Here is a 21,076-nt window from a genome sequence, read left to right on the forward strand (position 1 = left end):
CTTTTTTTTTTTTTCTTTTTCGAGACAGGGTTTCTCTGTAGCTTTGGAGCCTGTCCTGGAACTCGCTCTGTAGACCAGGCTGGCCTCGAACTCACAGAGATCCACCTGCCTCTGCCTCCCGAGTACTGGGATTAAAGGCGTGAGCCACTGCCGGCCTTGTTTTGTTTTGGTTTTGGTTTTTCCAGACAGGTTTCTCTAATAGTCCTGGTTGTCCTGGAACTCACCCTGTAGACCAGGCTAACCTCAAATTCTCTAAAATCCTCCTGCCTCTGCCTTCTAAGTGCTGGGATTAAAGGCGTGTGCCATCACCGCCCGGCAAATTTTTATCACTTTTTTTTAGAAGAGAATATTTTATGAGAATTTTGCTTTGCTTGCATGTAGGAACATGAACTAGCCACCCCATAAAACACCAGGCTGATCCTTTTTATAACGGGTTTATGATCATGAGCCACAAAGAAAATAGCCAATTTGTTTATTATTCTTCCATACTGTGTCCTTTGCCGTTCAAGATAAAGTTGGCGATATCTCAAGGTATAAAACATTAGAGATTCTGCTCTACTTTAAATCCATGCCGGGATATGCCACAGACCCCCCTTCTCGATAATAATGCAACCGGTCCTGCCGGTTAGCTCCACAGCGCCCTCTGCTGTGACTTGCGCGGCTTTGTTCCTTCTAATGATGCGCTGGAGACAAAACGGTCTTTCAAAAAAGGGTCTCACAGGCTAAGGGCAGGCTGTCAACTTTTAGGAAGCAGAACCTGAACGCTGACAGTGGGCCCAAATCCAAGCCAACTTGAGTGTTCCCTGACTGAACCCCAGGACTTTCTATCCTGCCTTCTGGATGCCTGTGTCCAGTCTGTACGGAGCCTTTTACATCTAAGGCTTTCCGATCTGAGCTGCCCACTTCCCCATTCCCCTCCGGGTCAGGGTTTACCTCTGGGTGGTCTCTCTCCATAAGAAGATGAGTCCTCACTCAATTGTTCAGACCACACCTAGAAGCCCTGATTTCTCTTTCTCATTCGGCGAGACAGTTCAGAAACAGCTGTGAGGACTAAAGAAGCAGGTAGAGACGGCAGAACGTATTTACTACCGAAAACAAGAAACGCTGATGGAAAAAGAGAAGGGGGTATCCTCTCCAGTGGGGAGTCCTGCGTAAGACAGGAGCTAGGACCGGTTTGTACTGTCCCTGACTATCTTTAGGCAGGGATGGATCGTCTTTCGTTGGGCTCAACCTTCATCAGGCAGGGCAAAGAACAGACGACTCTGTTTTAAATTTCTCAGATGTCTGGCTCTGATTTAAAATATAAATGACAAGTGTTTGGGCAGCACACGTACAAATCAAAAACTGAACAAGTTGGGGTGTGCTCAGGATAAAGATCTTCTGCTCTTCATGGGCACTGCACACACACAGACAGATAGACCCACAGGCAAGACACCAATGCACACAAAAGAAATAAGTACAATTTATTTTATTTTTTAATTATATACATATGTCTGCATGTGATATCTATCTCTCCCCCCCCCCTCCTCTCTCTCGGTGATATTTTGGCAAAGAATGTGGCTGTTTTTTGCCCTTGTCCTAAAACTCTGCCTGAGGCTAAATTGAAGATTTTTGGATCAATGGCCTGCGTGGTCAGAAGAGATTTCAGGGCAGCCTAGTATCGACTGTGCTGTACTGTTATTGGTAATCACTCTTTTTATTTTTCTTCCTTTGATTTCTCTCTGGCCATCCTGAAACTCACTTTGTGGACCAGGCTGGCCTCGAACTCACCTGCCTCTGGTACGAAAGGCATGCACCACCACACCCAGCTGGTACTCACTCCTACGTAGACCCATAATGAAAAGGAGCAAGCTGGACATGGAGCAATTCCAAATGTACAGTGTGAGGAGAAAGGGAGCACCAGAGCTCACAGAGAAAGTTGAAAGAAAAGTCTGAAGCTAAATGGAAGGAAGGGAATGGTGACCTCAGGGCAAGACCCCACCTGGCTAAGTTTACAGTTTGTGCAAAGGGATCAAAGGAGAACTCAAGCAGCAAAGGGAGCCATCCACAATAGAAAGCTGATGAAGGAGGGGTTGAGTTCTAGCCCCAGCATTCCAGATCAGCAGCAGAACTGGACAACTTGCACTTGATTCTGGCTCTAGAGTCAAGGATACAAACGGGGCGGTGGTGGCGCACACCTTTAGACCACCACTCGGGAAACAGAGACAGGTGGATCTCTGAAGTTCGAGGCCAACCTGCTCCACAAAGTGAGTTCTAGGATACCAAGGCTGTTACACAGAGAAACTCCCTTTGGAAAAACAAAACAAGTAATAGAGAAGGGTTGTGACATCTACCCCCTGTTCCTAAAGAGAGACACCGAGGCCAGGCATGTGTCAGGGGTGTCCCTGCATGGAGGCCTGGGAAAGTCATAGCATGAAGTGAAGATGGAGCCTGGATTGTGTTGGGGACCCCAAGATGCTGGCAATGCCAGAGTTGTGAGATACCCGCCAGTGAGAGCTGCAGACAGGGAGTGGATCCAGTCTAAGAGAAAGAAGTGTGTTGCAGTTCACAAAGCTGAGAGGAGTTGGAGATCTGGAGAGAGTTTTGACATCAGACATGGAGATGCAGCATTGGCTCTGCTGGTCTTAGGTCTTGCTTTGGTCCAGGTTTTCTTCACTGTGCTCCCTTTACCCTTTTTGGCATGGTGATGTATATTCCAGGTCATTGTATGTTGAAAGTATGTGACCTTTTTTTAAATCTTAATTTAATGGGGGTTTACGGTTAAGATTGCCACAAGTCTCAGAAAGACTTTGAACTTTGGGCTTTTAAGCAGTGTTGAGTCTGTGATAGACTTAGGGTACTTTTGAAGTTGGATTAAATGCGCTTTGCTTTACAGATTTGGCTACAAGCCTATGGGAGTAGATGTGGTGGCTTGAACAAGAATGACCAGGAAACAGCACTATCTGAATAGCTTAGAAGAACCAGGAGCTGTGCCCTTATTAGAAGAAGTGTGTCACCATCGGGAGGGCTGTGAGGTTTCAGAAACCCATGTCAGGCCTGGTTTCTCACTCTCTCAGCCTGTAGATCAGTATGTAGCTCTCAGCCACTGCTCCAGGGCATAAGTGCTGCCATGCTGATAATGGACCAAATCTCTAAACCGTAAGCCAGCCCCCAGTTCCATGCTTTCTTTTATAAGCATAGCCTTGGTCATGGTGTCTCTTCACAGCTGGAGAACAGTGGCTAAGACAGTGGGCATGTGTGTACACATTTGTGTGCATGTAGGTACATGTCTAGGAGCACATGTGTTACAGATGGCTGTGAGTCGTCCAACAGGGATACGAGTCATGGGCATGGGGGGTGGTCCTCTTCCTCTGCCTCTAGAGTGCAGGGTTAAAGGTAAATGCTGTCACATCCCTGGCTGCTGTTGAACTCTGTGTAGCTGAAGAGCCTTGAATTCCTGGACCTCTGGCCTCCTTCCCCGACCTACCAGCAACCCAGCAAGAGCTGGGATTACAGGAGTGCACCACCAGGCCCGCACCCAGCAACTTTTATTTTTAACTTCTAAGGAGCTTCCACAGTTTTCTACAGTGACTCTTCTAATTCCCATCCCCACCAGCAGCTTGCAAAGAAGGATTCCTTCTCATAGCTGAACAAGTGCTCTCTGCATTTTGTCTTTTTGGATGCCCCAGACAGGGAGCTTATTGCGGTTTTGATTTGTGTTTCCCTGATAAGTTGTTGAACATCTTCTCAAATGTTTTCAGCTTCTAGAAAGTCTGTTTGGGAAATATCCATCCAGGTTCTTTGCACATCTACGACTAGGATATATATATATATATATATATATATACATAAATTTAGGGTATATATATGGTATATATATTTCTACTGTTTAGTTTGTGCTATATATAGGATATATGTTATCATTTATAAAGAGGTAGTGGGGGACTGGTCCCACAAGGGGCTGCAGCGGGTCACCAAGGCCTCAGTGGGTTCCCTGGCAGGTGGCCTGAGGTTTTGGTGGGAGACAGACAGATAGAGTGAGTTTGGGTATAGAGTTTATTTAGTGGGTTGTGTAGGGGAAGGGGGAAGGGGGGGAGAAGCAGACGTTGCCTCTCCAGAAGAAAGGCAGAGAGACAGAGGGAACTGGAGAGAGAAGTGAGATGGGGGGAGGGGGAGGTTGGAAGTGGGCGGTGCTTATCTTTTAAAGGGACAGGGTACTCAGGTGACAGACTATGTGTGTGTGTGTGTGTGTGTGTGTGTGTGTGTATTAGTTTGTAATGGTTGGCGTTTCTTATGTATCTTGCATATCAACTCCAAAACTTGCGGTGTGTGAGTTGCTTCTTCACTGATACACTCGCTGTGCAGGGTGTTTTTAGTGTGCCACAGTCCTGTTGGTTTATCTTTGTTGTCTGTTTCTGGAATAACAACCCCTAACTTCACACTGCTGAGAGGCTTCGCACCCCTGCTGTGGGAACTGCGGATTTGAAATTCTAGATAACATGGTTTCAGTTTCACAGGTTCAGAAAGCAACAGATTGGGGGCAGTGGTGGCCCACATCCTTAATCCCAGCACTCGGGGAGGCAGAGGCAAGTAGATTTCTGTGAGTTCGAGGCCAACCTGGTCTACAGAGCGAGTTCCAGGACAGTCAGGGCTACACAGAAAAACCCTGTCTTGAGAAACAAAAACAAACAAAGAAAAAAAGTAAGAGATCCACCTGGTTTTAACCCATCTCCGTTAGCTGTGTTTATCTTCCAAATAAAGGCAACATTTTTGCATAAAATCTTGCTGATTTTCTCTCTTGGAAAAGGACACAGACTGTTTACAGTGGCTCACACTGTAATCTCAGCACTGGAGAAGCGAGGGTGGAAGGATTCTGAGTTTGAGGTTGTCTGGATGACAAAACAATGACACACAGTCTCATCTTTTAGGTTCACTTCTAGCTCAGTCCTATCCACCTTTGAGAGCCTTCAAACCCCTGTGCTGTAGTTTTTTGTTAACTTTTATCACAGGACATGAAAGAAGAAAGCTACAGTCGCAGAGAGTGGCTGCCTAACAGACACAATCCTTACACCCACTGTGTACCAGCGCCCCAGTTGTCCCTTGATCGCCACAGCCAACACGGAAGTTTCTATTGTTCTGAGAAAAAGCACAGAAGGAAGTTGCCAATCAGTATGCAGCCGGGTTCATAAAAACAGAAGAACAGTGAAAGTAAAAAGGGACACTTGATGCTTCCTGTTGTCTCCTGAACTGCTCTGTAAATCTCAGCAGAATCAGTCCTGTCTTGGGATCCAAGAGCTCACCAACATCCAGAGGGTGGGAATCCTGGTTGTATACTGGTCTCCTGGTTGTATACTGGTCATTGCTCTCGGGGGCAAATACTTCACCTTGGAGAGTGTTCCTCTAGCCCAGTGAGACCCTATCATCTAGCTAGATGTATAAATGAATCTTTACAAGGCCTTTGCAAGTTCTATGAGAGCAGGGGCCTTAGTTTGTTTCTTTGTTTTGTTTTTTTTTTTTGAGACAGGGTTTCTCTGTGTAGCCCTGGCTGTCATGGAACTTGCTTTGTAGACCAGGCTGGCCTCGAATGCAAGAGATCCACCTGCTTCTGTCTCCCAAGTGCTGGGATTAAAGATGTGCTCCACCACTGGTGAGGGCAGATGCTTCCGCTGGTGAATTCTCTGGGCATGAAACCATCTGCCGTAAAGTCAGAGCTGATGGTGAAATCCACAGAGGAAGAGTTTTGGCAGCAATCTGGTAAGTAAGTAAGGCGACTCTAGCCACAAAGTGTGACTACAACCAGGACAGGACACAGTCCCTTCTGAAACAGAAGTGTCTTGCTGGAAACAATTGCCTTTGGGCTGTTTGATCCCCTGAGGAGTGGGCTGCATGGAGGCCTGTGATTGATCTTTACGATGGCCTATTCGAGTCCATATTGCTAAACTTCTGCAAATCTTCCATTTTTTTCCCTAAGAGTTTTTTTTTTGTTGTTGTTGTTGTTGTTTTTCTTTCTTTCTTACTTTTTTTTTTTCTTTTGTGAGACATGGTTTCTCTGGGTAACAGCCCTGACTGTCCTGGAGCTCACTCTGTAAACCAGGCTGGCCTCGGACTCACAGAGATCCTTTTGCCTCTTCCTCCCAAGTGCTAGGATTAAAGATGTGTGCCACCACCGCCTGGTTCCCCAAGACTTTTGAAGGCAAGGGTGGAAACCACTGGGGAACAAGGCTGACTGAAGATGTCAGAGCAGGTCATCCAACCCACATGATGATTATGGTTCTTCTCTGCCGGTGCAGCTCTGGTAAGCAGTCACACCATGCAAGGACCTTTCATAGTCTGCATCTTTTCAGAGGGGTTTGGCTCAAACTTTCTAGTCACGTGCTTTCCAGGTCCCTGCCCATTGGTCAGTTAGTGACTGCCCTGAGTCGCTGCAGAGCTGCGCCTCCAGTCATGACTTTTCCTAGGCAGAATGAGCATCCGCCTTAGTGCTCAGAGTCCTGTCATGAAAGCGTGTCTCTTGGCATGGTGCCTCGGGATGGTAGACGGAAGGAACAGTCATCTATTGCTAAGTAGCCGCTCTAAGATTCATAGCTCAAAATAGCAATCAGGTGTTTCGCCTGTGAGTTTGCTCCTGGGACAAGGCCTGGCAGAGGTGGCTCATCTCTGTTCTGTGTGGTGGCAGCTGGAAAACTTGATCCGGATCTGAAGGATGGACTTTCAGATGGTCATAGTTATTTGGATCATGATAGGAAAGACTTGTGGAAGGAGAGGCTCACGGTCCGGACCACAGAAGGGAGGCTGCTTGCTCATGCCTCAGTAGACCAGATAGCTCTGAGGTTAGGAGCACTGGCTGCTCTTCCAGAGGCCCTGAGTTCAATTCCCAGCAACCACATGGTGGCTCACAACCATCTGTAATGAGATCTGTTGCCCTCTACTGATCTGCAGGTCTACATGCAGGAAGAATACTCTATACATAATATATAAATAAAAAAAAACCCAACTATACCCATGAGCCAGGCAATGGTCTTTAATTCCACCTTTAACCTAGGAGGCAGAGGCAGGCAGATCTTTGTGGTTGCATAATACTCAATGGTGTATATATACATACATCACATTCTCTGTATTTATTCATCTAATTTCGTTGTCTTAGCTAGTGGGAATAACAATACAATAAACACAGGTGAAAAGCCTCTCTACAACGCAGCGACCCAAATCAGACCAAATGAAACTGAATTAGAAAAAGACCTGGTTTGAGGGGTAAAACGTTCCCAGATGATTTTCCCGCCCTCCAGAGAGGAGATGGGGAAGAGAAACCTAAAATCCACGTGTCTATTTTCGGGGGGGGGGGCAGTTTAAACACCCTGTGGGAGTGGTCTTGAGCACCTCTGTGGGAGGAACTGAGGTGTGTGCTTCACCACTGTCCAGTCCCTCTTCTCATAAACTCCACACTCTGGCTTTCTGAGATGAGTCAGGGTTTGGGGAGAAAGAGATGGGGGAGGGGGGTTGAGGTGCAGCTTCCAGTAGATCATTCCAGACTTCTTAGGTGTATGGTTGCCAGAGACTGGGGTGAAGCTTCTCCCAGAACAATGGGCACACAGGGATCTCTTCTGTATGCTGATTTTGGTTCCTTCAAACGTATACCCCAAAGTGGTGCAACTAAATCACTGTAAATTTAGTGTTGAGGAACCTTCAGGTTTCCTTAGTGGCTCTACTAACTCACATTCCCACAGAAAACATGTATATGTTCATTTTGCTCACATACACCAAATTTTTTTTTTAAGTAATAGATAGTCTAACTGGGGTTAAGAGACTATCACTGTGATTAAGATTTGTATTTCTTTAATGGCTAATGATATTGAGCATTTTCTTTTATTTTCGAAACAGGGTTTCTTCGTAGCTTTTTTGGTTCCTGTCCTGGAACTAGCTCTTGTAGACCAGGCTGGCCTCGAACTCACAGAGATCCGCCTGCCTCTGCCTCCCGAGGCTGGGATTAAAGGTGTGCACCACCAGGGCCCAGCTTGATTTGTATTTCTTTAATGGCTAATGATACTGAGCATTTTCATATATTTATTATTAACCCTAGGGAATGGAAATGGAATGACAGAGGTAGTTTTTTTTTTCAGTTTGAATAGGTCTATATAATTGCAATGAAAAAGACAGTAAACATTCAGAAATGGTTATCTTAAAAAAAACACAGGTTTTGTTTATTTTTTGAAGCAGTGTTTCTCTGTGTAGCCCTGGCTGTCCGGGAATTTGATTTTAGACCAGGCTGGCCCGGACTCAGAGATCCACCTACTTCTACCTCCCAAGTGCTTGGATTAAAGGTTTGCAACACCATTTTAAGGCTGGCTTAAAAACATATTAAAAAAAAACTACTTAAAAAGCACAATCAATCCTTGATTCTGATACAGTGTAGGGGGTCTTGATTAGGTTTGTTTTCTCTGCCAGAGAAAGAATTAAAGGCAGGAAGAATCTGAAGTGCGTGATGTAGCAGCAGAGAACTCTGAGGGCAGGATCTGCAGCGGGAAGGTGTGTATGGGGGTTGGAAGCCTACACAGGCAGAGACTCACAGAGACCTGTGTGGAGCTGGAAAAGCCAGCCTCTTCTCCAGGGCTAGGTTAGAAGTCTCAAGTTTTCCTCCCCTAGTTTAGGGTTGGTCAGTTTGAAGAAAGTTAGGACAGTTGATTGGCCAGCCTTGAGCTTGTTGAACCTGTCTGTCAGCAGAATGCCTGCTCTGGAGGGAGACAAAAAGCTTACAAGCCTTTCTGTAAAGCTAAGAAGCTGGACATGTTATCTTGCCTTGGCCCCTCTCCCTGTCTGTTTGCCTAAGAGGGAGTCTGCGAAACTTCTAGTCCCCCAATTCCATGTGTTTATATTTAGACAAGATACCTGAAATGTTACAAGTGTGTTGATTTACATTAGTGATAGTTTAGTCTCTGCATGAGCTGCATTTCTTTTATTTATTTATTTTTGGTTTTTTTTGAGACAGAGTTTCTTTGGCTGTCCTGGAACTTGCTACTGCAGACCAGGCTGTCCTGGAATGCTGAAATCCGCTTGCCTGCTTCTGCCTCTGGAGTGCTGAGATTAAAGGCGTGGGCCACAACTGCCACTAAAACCCAGAATTTAAAAAAGATCCAGAATTTAGGAAGCAATGAAGTAGTTAACTTTGACCCCGCACTGCTCTAATAGCATCCTCCTGCACCTGGACTGAAAGTGTTCTCATTGTGAATGGCAAAATTCTGTTCACACGTGCTTTTCTCTTTTCCCCAGTCTCTCTCAGGTTGTTTACAGACAATTCTCCCAAGTTTCAAGATTTTCTCCTGTAGTTGTAGTGAAATGGACCCCATTCACATATTGATGCTGGTTTTTTTTTTCTTTCAGATTTAGGGTTTGGTTAATAATTGGCTCATGCGTATAATATATAGCTGGTCTTCCCAACTGGACCGTCTCTGGAGTAAAGAGAATCTGGGAGCAGAGGTATCACCACTTGCGTTCCTCCCAATAATCCTAACATTTGCTAGCTACGTTGAGATAAAAAAGATTAAGGATGCTCTCAAATAGCACCCAAGACTGAGAGATGTTTGTCAGGGTGCAGTTTTAAACACTAATTCCCAGCCAGAGCCTCGCATTAAGGCTCCTGTATTTCTTGAATGATGAAGATGAGATGCGTGGTCTCAGTTCTGCACACTCCTATACTTTAAGAAAGATGCTCTAGCCCGGCGGTGGTGGCGCATGCCTTTAATCCCAGCACTTGGGAGGCAGAGGCAGGCGGATCTCTGTGAGTTAGAGACCAGCCTGGTTTACAAGAGCTAGTTCCAGGACAGGCTCCAAAGCCACAGAGAAACCCTGTCTCGAAAAAAACAAAAACAAAACAAAAAATTAAGAAAGATGCTCTTTGAAGGTGACTGACTTGGGCTCCCTTTGGTTCCTAAATGACTTTGGAGATGTCTCAATAAGAGGTATAGAAAGCATGGCCGACTAAGTGACCGGTAGAGAATCATTCTCCTTAACGACCCGTCCACTCTGCTTTCGGCTCCCGAAGCTCTACGGGAAAAGGATGAACTGAGACCAAGCCTTCGAGCAAATCATATCGTTAGATTCTGCCTGTTGCAGGTCAACGGGGAAGCGGAGGGCAGAGAACAGGGAAGGGAGTCGCTCGCTGCCTCCCTGCCCGCAGTCGCCATCTTTTAGGGTGGGCTGCGTAGGCTCTCCGCACAGGGCACGCGTGCCGAAGCCAAGAAGACGTGGAAGAGCTGGACGCCATGAGCCCGCTACAAAGGGAAAGCACGCCTGCGCTCGGGCGACCGCGGTGGGGGGCGGGGGGGGAGGAACGGGCGAGGAGAAGACGCGCGTGCGCAGTGTGAGCCCGCCAAGCACCTGGAGAGGTGGGGGGCGCGGTAGAAAGGCACGGGGTAGGAGAGCGCTTGCGCAAGAGCGCGACGGTGCGGGAAGTGCGTGTGTGTGGGGGGGGTCGGGAACACGCTCGCGGAGGCGGGACTAGAGCGGATCTCGCGAGATCTCCTGCGGCCATATATGCGTGCAGCGAGCCCGCGTCCTTTCCCTGGCGTGATTCCGTCCTGCGTGCCTGTTCTGAGGAGCAGCAGGCAGAACCCTCCGTCCGACTTCTCTGCCACCGAAGAACGCGCCTTCACCTCATGGAAGACTCCATGGACATGGACATGAGCCCTCTAAGGCCTCAGAACTACCTTTTCGGTAACTGCCTGGCGGGAAGGGCCCGAGCAGGGCCTGGTGGCTGGTGGTGGGGGGCGGCGGCAGGCCCGCCTAGGCCTGGCGTGAGGTGAACGCGGCGTGGGTGGAGGCCGCAGGGCTAGGAGGGACGGCCGGGGCCTCAGGCCGCAGGCGGGCGGGGAAAGCCGAGGCCCTATGGCTGGGAGCGACCGAAACCTGGGGCGGGAGAGGCCCGGCCTCGAGCCTCGGGCGTTGAGAGCTCGGTCGGCCTAGAAGGCGGACTTAATTGAGGCGTGAGCAGGGCCTGCGGCGACACTTTCACCTCTAGCGCGAAGTATTTGGCGCCAGGTGTCCGTTTTTTTTTTTTAAGTGATGGGCCCGGGCGGGTGGCCCGGGAGGATGGTGCTTCCAGAGTGAGGCCTGCGTCGCCGTGTTGAGACGGCACACGGGCGGGCAGTCCGCTGTGAATTCTACGGGCCACGGCTCCCACATCGGGGAGCATCCGAGGGGTTCGGCCAGTAAGAAGGATGCGGCCGAGCAGGCGCCCTCCGGCAGAGGGGGCCGCAACCCCTGAGAACACGTGGTTGCCACGTGGTTGGGGGTAGGGAGGGGGTGTGGGCTCTACATCCGGGCTCTCTTGATGGTGTCTGGTCAACCCTGAGCCCTTGGGTCTTGTAGCTTAGTCGAGAGTGCTGGGCGGGAAATGCTTAAGTGGCTGGTGGCGTGAGAGTATTTGAAGGTCTTTGTTCAGGTCTTTTAGCACCCACGGGCATGGTAGTGATTTTAGAGACCCTTTCCTGCCTCTGCGGTAGGTGGAGTCAGCACGCTGCAGATGACTGACCGGGCTGATATGTAAGAGGACCACTATCTTTTCTAGATCTGGTGATGGGGCGGGGGAGAGAAGTGCCACGAGGGTTTATTTAGGATCGCACCTAAACCCTGCTACCACATACTTAGTGTATACAAAGGATATTTTAGTTTGGTTTTCAGTGACTCAAGTTTTTAGTTTATTAGCTGTGCTGAGGTCTGTTAACAGCAGTAAACAGGCAGGAACTGATGTTTAGAGAAATTGGAAGTCCCCCCACTTGAAGTGTACACGAAGGGTTTTATACCTATTCGTTCTGGATAGAGACACAAAATTTGTCCCTACTGGTGATGTGTAGCCACTCTTGATTTGTAATTTCTTTCAGAACATAGGTGAATTGGGTTTCAAAATAGGAAATTCTGAGTTTAGCTTCAGCTACTATGTATGTAAAGGTCCAGTTTTATTTAGGTCATTGAATCTTCTGTGAAAATGGCAATAGTGCCTCATTGATACTATGAGAAAATAAAACATTTGTATATAGAGTGGAATCCAGAGAACTTTAGTTAAAAACTACATGAGTTGGTGGTTTTAGAATGTGATGTTCATCCCTTGATCAGTTCGTTTTTTTTTCTTTACAGGCTGTGAACTAAAAGCCGACAAAGATTATCACTTTAAGGTGGATAATGATGAGAACGAGCACCAGTTATCACTAAGAACGGTACTTAAACTTTGAAACTACCTATTACAAAAATTCAGCCACTTGGTTCTTACTGATGTGATTTGTCAGGACATTGTGCTTCCTTATTGCTGGAAAAAAAGAATCACTATATAATATAGTGTTTTCTGTACCTCAAATAGTGCACTCAACATCTTTGCCCGATTAAAATTTTTTTGTACTCACAGTTACTGTTAAAATTGCCTAGTAAGGCTATGCAGGAATGTGAACTATTTGCCAGCTTTACTACTGCTGATTGGTATTAGAAACATAGTGTTAATGTCTATTAAATATGAGATGCTTAGGTTTTCATCAGTAGTGAGGACAGAAATTTTAAGGGGTGCTTATATTAAATTGCGGCTTGAAGTATCTTTTTGTTCACAGGTTAGTTTAGGTGCTGGGGCAAAAGACGAATTACACATCGTAGAGGCAGAAGCAATGAACTATGAAGGCAGTCCAATTAAAGTAACACTGGCAACTTTGAAAATGTCTGTACAGCCAACAGTAAGTATATTTCTAAACATTGAATTTCATGTTAGTCTCTAAGACTAATTTAGGATACACAAAAGATAATTCAACGAAAAACTACATTTTCTGTGACAGATTATTTCTACTGCTTCTAAATAGGTTTACTTATTGATTGTATAACTGCTGAGGATACTTGGTGTAAAACATTATTGACAATGTTTAATGATTGAAAATTGCTCATTTTTAGGTTTCTCTTGGGGGATTTGAAATAACACCTCCTGTGGTCTTAAGATTGAAGTGTGGTTCTGGGCCAGTGCACATTAGTGGACAGCATCTAGTAGGTATGTTTGATTTTTTTTTTTTTAATCTGTGGTATATCTAGGTTTCTGATTAGAACTGGCATTTTTAAAAGCACTCATTTGACCATGGAATACATGTCCAGGTTAAACAAGATCATTTGCCTTTAAGAGTATTCTTCACATGGGTCCTGGGGCTCTCATGCTATCTCCCCAGATCTCCAGTTCAGACTTAGTAAAGCAGGCTATAGTTCTAATTGTCTTATACTGAAATGGGAACCTGCTAATATGTATTTAGACAGTGAGCATTTCTATTTTAAGGTTTCTTTACTGGAATTTTATTTAAAAAATACCATGCGTTCTCCACTCATAAGTTCTCAAAAGTATATCTAATTTTTAGCTGTAGAGGAAGATGCAGAGTCAGAAGATGAAGAGGAGGAGGATGTAAAGCTGTTGAGTATGTCTGGAAAGCGATCTGCTCCGGGAGGTGGCAACAAGGTTCCACAGGTAAAGACTTTTTTTTTTTTAACTAAACAAGTTTTCTGACTTTCACCAAGGAATGGCTTTGCTCATGAATATTTATTTTTCTTTAAGAAAAAAGTAAAACTTGATGAGGATGATGATGAAGATGATGAGGATGATGAGGATGATGAAGAGTAAGTATAAGTAGTATGATTTTAGAAACTTTACATATTACATACACCATGAAGGATGTATAGGAAAATTTTGTCAGTGGACCCTGTGATTCAGTGACTTAAATAACCTGTAAAGGATTACCATTTGTAATGAATGGTTTGTTTCTTGAAGATGGCTAAATAAGATTCTGTGTTCTTTATGATCAGGTTATATTAGAAAACAGATGAAATCTTGACATGACAATTGATCTTGAATATCTTGGGATTGGTCATGTATATTGAAAGCATATTACATATGAGGATTAAGGTAGAAAGTAAACATAAGTTCCTAAGGCATGATATGTATCTGGTCCCATGGGACAATACTGCCTAGGGATGACTTTAATAGTGAAATCCTAGTAATGAATCATTTTTAGATAATGCATGATGACAATACCTAAATACTGTGTATGAGATTATATAGTTAAGGAGCTGAAATAACTCAGGTTATAGAAATTGGCATCTTTCTAAATAGAGAAAACAGCTCCACATAGGGTTCTGTTTTGGTTTTTCAAGACAGGGTTTCTCTGTAGCTTGGGAGCCTATCCTGGAACTTGTAGACCAGGCTGGCCATGAACTCACAGATCCACTCACTTCTGCCTCCCTAGTGCTGGGCAGTTTTATTGAATTTCACAAAAAGTATGGAATTTACATGTGGCTTTGAGATCATGGTATAAATGCTAACAATATTCTCCACAACTAAAAAGAATTACTGCATAAAGTTCTTGCTTTTTCAATTTAACTGTGACCACAGTTATAACTTCTGGATTAAACACAGATCGGGATAATTAAACTGTACTTATTAAAGAGTACTTACTTAGCAAGTAATGTGATTCACTCACTTATAAAAAAACATGCTGTAACTAAAGAACATTTTATACTTTTCCTCCTAAAGCAAGTGCTTTGTGGATCATAATATTAGAGCTAGATTGTGAAAGTGAGAAGCAGCTCCTTTTGAGATTTTGAATAACATGGAAGTAATTGGAGGTGGATTATTCTGTTAATTGCAATCTGGCATCTTAATTCTAATGGGAAGAGCCAATAAATAAGCCTTGCCAAACACTGCACACACATTGGAATGAAGTGTAAAAAACTGAATGAGAAGCATTAAGACAATAAATTTTTTACTGTATGCTTATTTTTCCTGCCACAAAGACAGGGTTTTAGTGTGGTATACAGCACTGGCTATCCTGAGGCTAATTCAATAGATTGGCTTGGACATGAATGAACTCAGGTCTCTTCCTGCCTTTGCTTGCCAGGTACTGGGATTATAATTGTGTACCACCACAGCCTGATTTATCCAGTATTCCTTAAGCTGTAGTTACCCGCAAGTGGGTTTTAGACATTGGCTTTTTCAAAGTATTTTACATAACAGAATCCTGATGACAAATGATTGTACTCTTTATGGCCTGGGGAATGCTGTTGCTGTGGACATAGGTCACTGCGGCACTTGGGAGTTCTTAACTAAATTACCTCTTGAAGAATAAATAAAGGTTCAGCATGTTAATGATCATTTTTAATACTTGTACAGTTGAAAAGCATCTTTACCCTTATAGGGGTGCTTTAAAGTAAGTTAATTTTTAAAAGGCCTAGCCTTATTTAAGAAACTTAAACTTATAAAATCTACTTCCAAGTTTTGTAGCTTATTTCCTTATCGAGACCAAGTGTGAGACTTGAGGTTTTCTTTGTGCAGATAATTTTTCTACCTTAGATTTGAATATCTGAATTAGGATAAATAACTACAAATTTGTATGTTATAGGGAGAGCTCTCATTTTTAGCAGTATTAACTACTGATTGAGGAAAGCTCTTTACTACTAACAGCAAAACCAAACTACTTTTTATAATCTGTAGTAACAGTATTGTGAGAAATAATGTATTGTTTGATTAGTTGGCTTTTTTGCCTTTTTTCTTTTAGTAATTTGTATTTCATGTGCTTCGGTGTTTCATTTATATGTAATTGTAAAAGTGTCAGATCCCTGAAATTGGAATTATAAGACTTATGAGCTGCTATGTAGGTGCTGGGAGTTGGACCCGGGTCCTCTGGAAGAGTAGTCCAGACATCCTGATTTTGCTTTTTAAGGGGCTAAGTAGCATTGCTTTGTTAGTCCTAAATATTTGGTTTCTCCAGAGAGGGTTTCTTTAGCCATAGCCATTATGGGAATCAACTTTGTGAACTAGGCTGACTTAAACTCTGATACAGATATCTGCCTTTCTCTATCTCTTGAACTTGACATCAGAGGTGTGTGTGTCACTAGTGCAACCTAAATACATGGTTAATTCTTTTAAATACTGATGTGTGGCTTGTCTATTGGAAATGTGCTACAGTGTCTGAAGGTGGCTTTTGTCAAACTGACAAATTTATGTTTTTCACTTTTAGTGATGACGACGATGATTTTGATGATGAGGAAGCTGAAGAAAAAGTTCCAGTGAAGAAAGTAAGTATATACATACCAAGATTGTCAAAAATAGTAAGAGATTTCTTAGTGCTCACGGGGAGGGAAAAGAGCTTAGTTGATTTCATATTAAAAATTGCTTAAACTAAGACTACAAACTTTTCAAAGGAATTTCTTTGAATTCTTTCAAAATTTCTTAATTTTATTTTTCCTGTGCAGTTTATTAAATGGCTTAACACTAGCATAGTGATAATTAAGGTCGTTCTTTAATTGCAGTCTGTCCGAGAAACCCCAGCCAAAAATGCACAAAAATCAAACCAAAATGGAAAAGACTTAAAACCATCAACACCAAGATCAAAGGTAAGTACCCAAGTAACAAAATGGACAAGACAGCACTGATCTAGTTAGTTACAGAAAGTAGTAAATTCTGTATAAGAATCTATTTTGCATAACATTTGGTAAGTGTTTAAGGAAGTTAATCCTGATGACATAATGCTTTGTAGTGCAGAGTTTATTAAAATACTTGAATCTGGGATGAGCTCCAAGCATCAATAGTTCTTTTTTCTTCTGAATTCTGAGCTTTGAGTTAATTTGTTTCCTTTTTTTTTGAAACTGGTTTCTCTGTAGCTTTTAAAGGCTGTCTGGGAAATAGCTCTTTTGTAGAAGAGGCTGGCCTTGAACTCAGAGGTCTACTTACCTCTACCTCCCAAGTGCAGGGATTAAAGGCACGTGCCACCACTGCCCTGCTATGCTTCCTTTTATTTTTATTTTTTAAATTTATTATGTATACAATATTCTGTCTGTATGCCTGCAGGCCAGAAGAGGGCACCAGACCCCATTAAAGATGGTTGTGAGCCACCATGTGGTTGCTGGGAATTGAACTCAGGACCTATGGAAGAGCAGGCAGTGCTCTTAACCTCTGAGCCACCTCTCCAGCCCTTATTTCTATTTATGCATGCCAGAAAAAGGAACCAAGTATTATTAGGAATGATGTGAGGTGCTATGTGGTTGCTGGGAATTGAACTCTCAGGACCTGAAAGAGCAGCCAGTGCTCATACCGTCTCTCAAGCCTCCCTTTTCTTCGTAATAATTCATTCATATGCCCATTGCATTCCTGTAGAATTGTGAATTACACAGGAGTTGATGTGCTTGTCAGCCCCCACCCCCAAAGCCAGGTGGTGGTGGCATGCTCCTTTAATTTTTTTTATCTGGCACTAAGGAGGGACAGGCAGGGCTGTTTAAATTATAGCAGGTTTGCGGGCTGGAGATGGCTCTGGTTAAGCACTGGTCTAGAGGACCAGGGTTCAATTCTCAGTACCCACATGGCAATTTATAGCTATCTAACTTTAATTCAAGGGTATCCAATATCCTCATGTAAGCAAAACAATGCATATAAATGTTATGAAATAGTGACATTTTGGTTTTCTGAGAGCCAGCTCTATCTATCCCAGACTGGGTTTCTTAATTAATCCCTCAACCTTTTAAAGAATGAGATTAAAGGTGTGAAATAGCATGGCTAGAAAGAAATAAAATTACATGAAGTTATGTGTAAGTTTATTAGAATAATTGAAAAGTCATAGTAATTAGTACAATTTTTAAATCTTACCTTTAAAACTTTCCAGGGTCAAGAGTCCTTCAAAAAACAGGAAAAAACCCCTAAAACACCAAAAGGACCTAGTTCTGTAGAAGACATTAAGGCAAAAATGCAAGCAAGTATAGAAAAAGTAAGTAAAAATTACCTTGAATGTATTGGTCTTTTCCACTATATGGTGAATGGCGTAAAGTTTTGTGCATAAAAACAGTTTACTGTAATAAAAGGACAAGGATGCACACTGATGGAAAAATGAGTGAGAGCATTGCCTTTTCTGGGCTTATGCTGTAGAGCTAGCAGAGGGCGATTGGATTTTCAGTAAACATCTTGGAAAAAGTAAAGCTAAATAATTGTGAGATAACTAAAAAATCAGGATCACCTTTAAGCACTTCACAGCAATTTGAATAATTTCTCTGCCTTCTATCAAACTTATGTCCGTGATGTAGAATTTGACAGCTAAATAGGCTTATATCTGGGCTTAAAAGTAAAATTTATCTTGTGCCATTTGGCTGATAATAAAATTTAAGGGACCTGGGGTGTGTAGGAAATGGAAAAACAGTTCAAATGTTTTTTTTAGAATTACAGATGAATTATGATTGTAACATACTAGTTACTGGGAATAAATGTGGAATGATAAGGAAAATTGCCCTCCCTTTTCCATGTTTTTCCTGCCCTATAGGCCTAACATGGCTTCAGAAGATTTTCTTCCTTTGTGCATCCACCAGTGAACTGGAAATTAGCACTTTAATTGCCAGCACTGTAAAATTTAGCTTTCCTGGTGTCACAACTGATTAATTTTTATCCCTTGCATACACTGCTAAAATGGTGCCCCTCCCCCCCATTTTAATGTGGTCCTATCTCCTTGGTTTAATTGCAGGCGCATTGAACATTCCTGGGCACTACTGGTAAATTAAGCCCAAAGATGGGGAAAGAGGAAAAGGAGAAACAAATATAGTCCATACTGAGTACCATCAACAATCCAGACTGAAGTCTTCTATTTAATCTCAATCCCCTTTCCTGATTGGCCATCCATTCACCCTTGCACGCTGGAAGCAATCTCTTGTTTTCCTAAAGCATTTTTCTTTCACTCTTGTGATGCAGAGAACTTTACTGCTTTCTACACTTGTGCATATGCCTCATCTCTTACCATGTTTTAATACCTTTGTATCCTTAGCTGTTCAATAAATTTTTTGAATAAACCAAATAAGGATTTATGTGACAATATTTTAAAATTACTATATAGTGAACTTATTCTGGGTGATGGAGGCAATTGATTTTTGCATTTGGAAGCTAAATGCATAAAACGGTGCAAAAATAAGATTTTGGTTAAGTGATACATTTAATAAACGAAATGAGGAATGATCTGTAGTGTTAATTTTAAAGCTGATAAATTAATGGTATTTAGGCAATAACTAGATACCTTGAAAATTATGAATACAAAGCCTTATGTATTTCTGTTATTGGGGTTCATTGCCTACATTCATAATTGAAAACAAATGCCAGATTTGTGCTGTAGTTAGTAAAGGGTAGTTTGGTTTCTAGATGGTATGCTATCCTAGGTTCTTGGAAAACACAAGTTCTTTATAAACAGCCTGGATGGATTAAATTTACTTTTGGGTAATAAGGTTGATAAGACTAACATGCTTCATGATATGGCTATATTTGCATGTCTTTATTTTAAATTGACTGTCTTGGGGAATGGGCTTGCAGCAATTAAAAGATCATAGGCCGGAGAGAGGGCTCAGTGGTTAAGAACACTGGCTACTCTTTTCAGAGGATCTGGGTTCAATTCCCAGCATCCACATGGCAGCTCACAACTCTTAATTCCAGTTTCAGGGGCAAAATATCCCAGTGCATGTTAAAAAAAGATGGTCATGGTTAATGTGCTGCCTGTTATGCCTTTCTGGACATCAAAAGATGTCTTTGTTATTTAGAATGGAAAAGTTCTAGTGGTATCAATTCCTATGCATGTCCTTAATAATCTTTTTTCCCTCAATAGGGTGGCTCTCTTCCCAAAGTGGAAGCCAAGTTCATTAATTATGTGAAGAATTGCTTCCGGATGACTGACCAGGAGGTAACTGAATTTTCTGTGGATATATAACCAAGGCAAAAGTTTTCGTTGTGATTTTTTTTTTTTACTTTTAGTCTCCTAAGTTGGCTCCTTGTAAAAGGTTCCTAACCACAGACAGTTCTTAAATACATGGAAAGAATTTAATTGGCAGACTGAACAGATAACTTTTTAGTACACATTTTTCCCAGCTTTGAAATAGTTGTTAGATTATCTCTTGGTTTCTTAGTTTTACTCTTAGTGTAGTGTGTTGGCTAAGAAAATAGGCTGTTATTTTTTTCCTTTGTTCCATTTGGCTGCTTTACATAAAGTCTTGGGAAGTGATAGTACCTTCTCCAGGTAGTAGATGGGTTAATTTTGGCGGGAAGCATTTTAATGCCCTTACATGTGAGACTTTATGTAAATGTCAGAAAAGTTTTGCTTTTATGGAGCTTAGGAGAATTCACTTGAACCATGTAAAGGGAAAACACAACCAATGATGTGTCTTCCCAGTGGCATGAATTGTAAAGCAGGAAAAGTTTGCACATATCCTTAAATGGATTTTGTTAATGCCAAGTTTGTCAACGGGCTTATATACTTCTATTTTAACAATGTTTGAACATTCTTAGTCAAATTTTGAAGCCTAAATACAATGTGGTTGAGCCACAATCCGAGGCAACAGTGTCCAGATAGCCAGCTCTTTTTATGCGTGAGGCATTTATTAAGGAATCTTATGCTATATGTCTGAGTTGAAATGATTAACTTCCTTTGGTAAAAAAAATGATGAAGAAATGTATTGACTTACAATGTTAATCTCTACCATTTCCCCCCTCTTTACAGGCCATTCAAGATCTCTGGCAGTGGAGGAAGTCTCTTTAAGAAAATGGTTTAAACAGTTTGAAATATTCCGTCTTACTTAATTTCTGTAACAGTTGATATATCTGGCTGTCCTTTTTATAATGCAAAGTGAGAACTTTCCCTACTGTGTTTGATAAATGTTGTCCAGGTTCCATTGCCAAGAATGTTGTCTAAAATGCCTGTTTAGTTTTCAAGGATGGAGCTCCACCCTTTACTTGGTTTTAAGTATGTATGGAATGTTATGATAGGACATAGTAATAGTGGTGGTCAGATGTGGAAGTGGTAGGGAGACAAATATACATGTGAAATAAACTCAGTATTTTAATAAAGTAGCACTGTTTCTATTTGCTTATTTAACATACATTGTCTGAAGTTAAATGTCAGTGCCCTCAAATATAATGTCTTTCCATTCCTGACCAGGTAGTTTGTAAGTTGATTTATTATAAGCCTTGACTAAAGATTTTTTAGGGACTAATATAAACAACTTCCCTCTAGTTCTGTTCATTAACCTGATGACATAATGAACATAATCACTGAGTCATTCATCCTGGTTTGCAGTTGTGTAT

The 21,076-nt window shown here is 42.6% G+C and overlaps 1 protein-coding gene across 2 annotated transcripts; it reads left to right on the forward strand.

The window, feature by feature from the left end:
• Nucleotides 1-10,506: 10,506 nt before the first annotated feature.
• Nucleotides 10,507-20,842, forward strand: Npm1 (nucleophosmin 1). Of its 2 annotated transcripts, XM_050132236.1 has the most exons (11): nucleotides 10,507-10,686; nucleotides 12,106-12,185; nucleotides 12,567-12,686; nucleotides 12,898-12,991; nucleotides 13,347-13,453; nucleotides 13,541-13,602; nucleotides 15,999-16,056; nucleotides 16,291-16,374; nucleotides 17,637-17,738; nucleotides 19,605-19,679; nucleotides 20,493-20,842. In XM_050132236.1, the coding sequence occupies exons 1-11, from the start codon at nucleotides 10,629-10,631 to the stop codon at nucleotides 20,529-20,531; spliced, it is 879 nt and encodes a 292-aa protein (XP_049988193.1). In that variant the 5' UTR covers nucleotides 10,507-10,628; the 3' UTR covers nucleotides 20,532-20,842. The 2 variants fall into 2 exon arrangements, with proteins under 2 accessions (XP_049988193.1, XP_049988267.1); XM_050132310.1 differs by lacking the exons at nucleotides 19,605-19,679; nucleotides 20,493-20,842 and adding an exon at nucleotides 18,483-18,812 and having other exon boundaries at nucleotides 10,508-10,686.
• The last annotated feature ends 234 nt before the right edge of the window (nucleotides 20,843-21,076 follow it).

Source organism: Alexandromys fortis, unplaced genomic scaffold (assembly GCF_014885135.2).
Source record: "Alexandromys fortis isolate MF-2015 unplaced genomic scaffold, M_Fortis_MF-2015_v1.1 scaffold_29, whole genome shotgun sequence".
Lineage (NCBI taxonomy): Eukaryota > Metazoa > Chordata > Mammalia > Rodentia > Cricetidae > Alexandromys > Alexandromys fortis.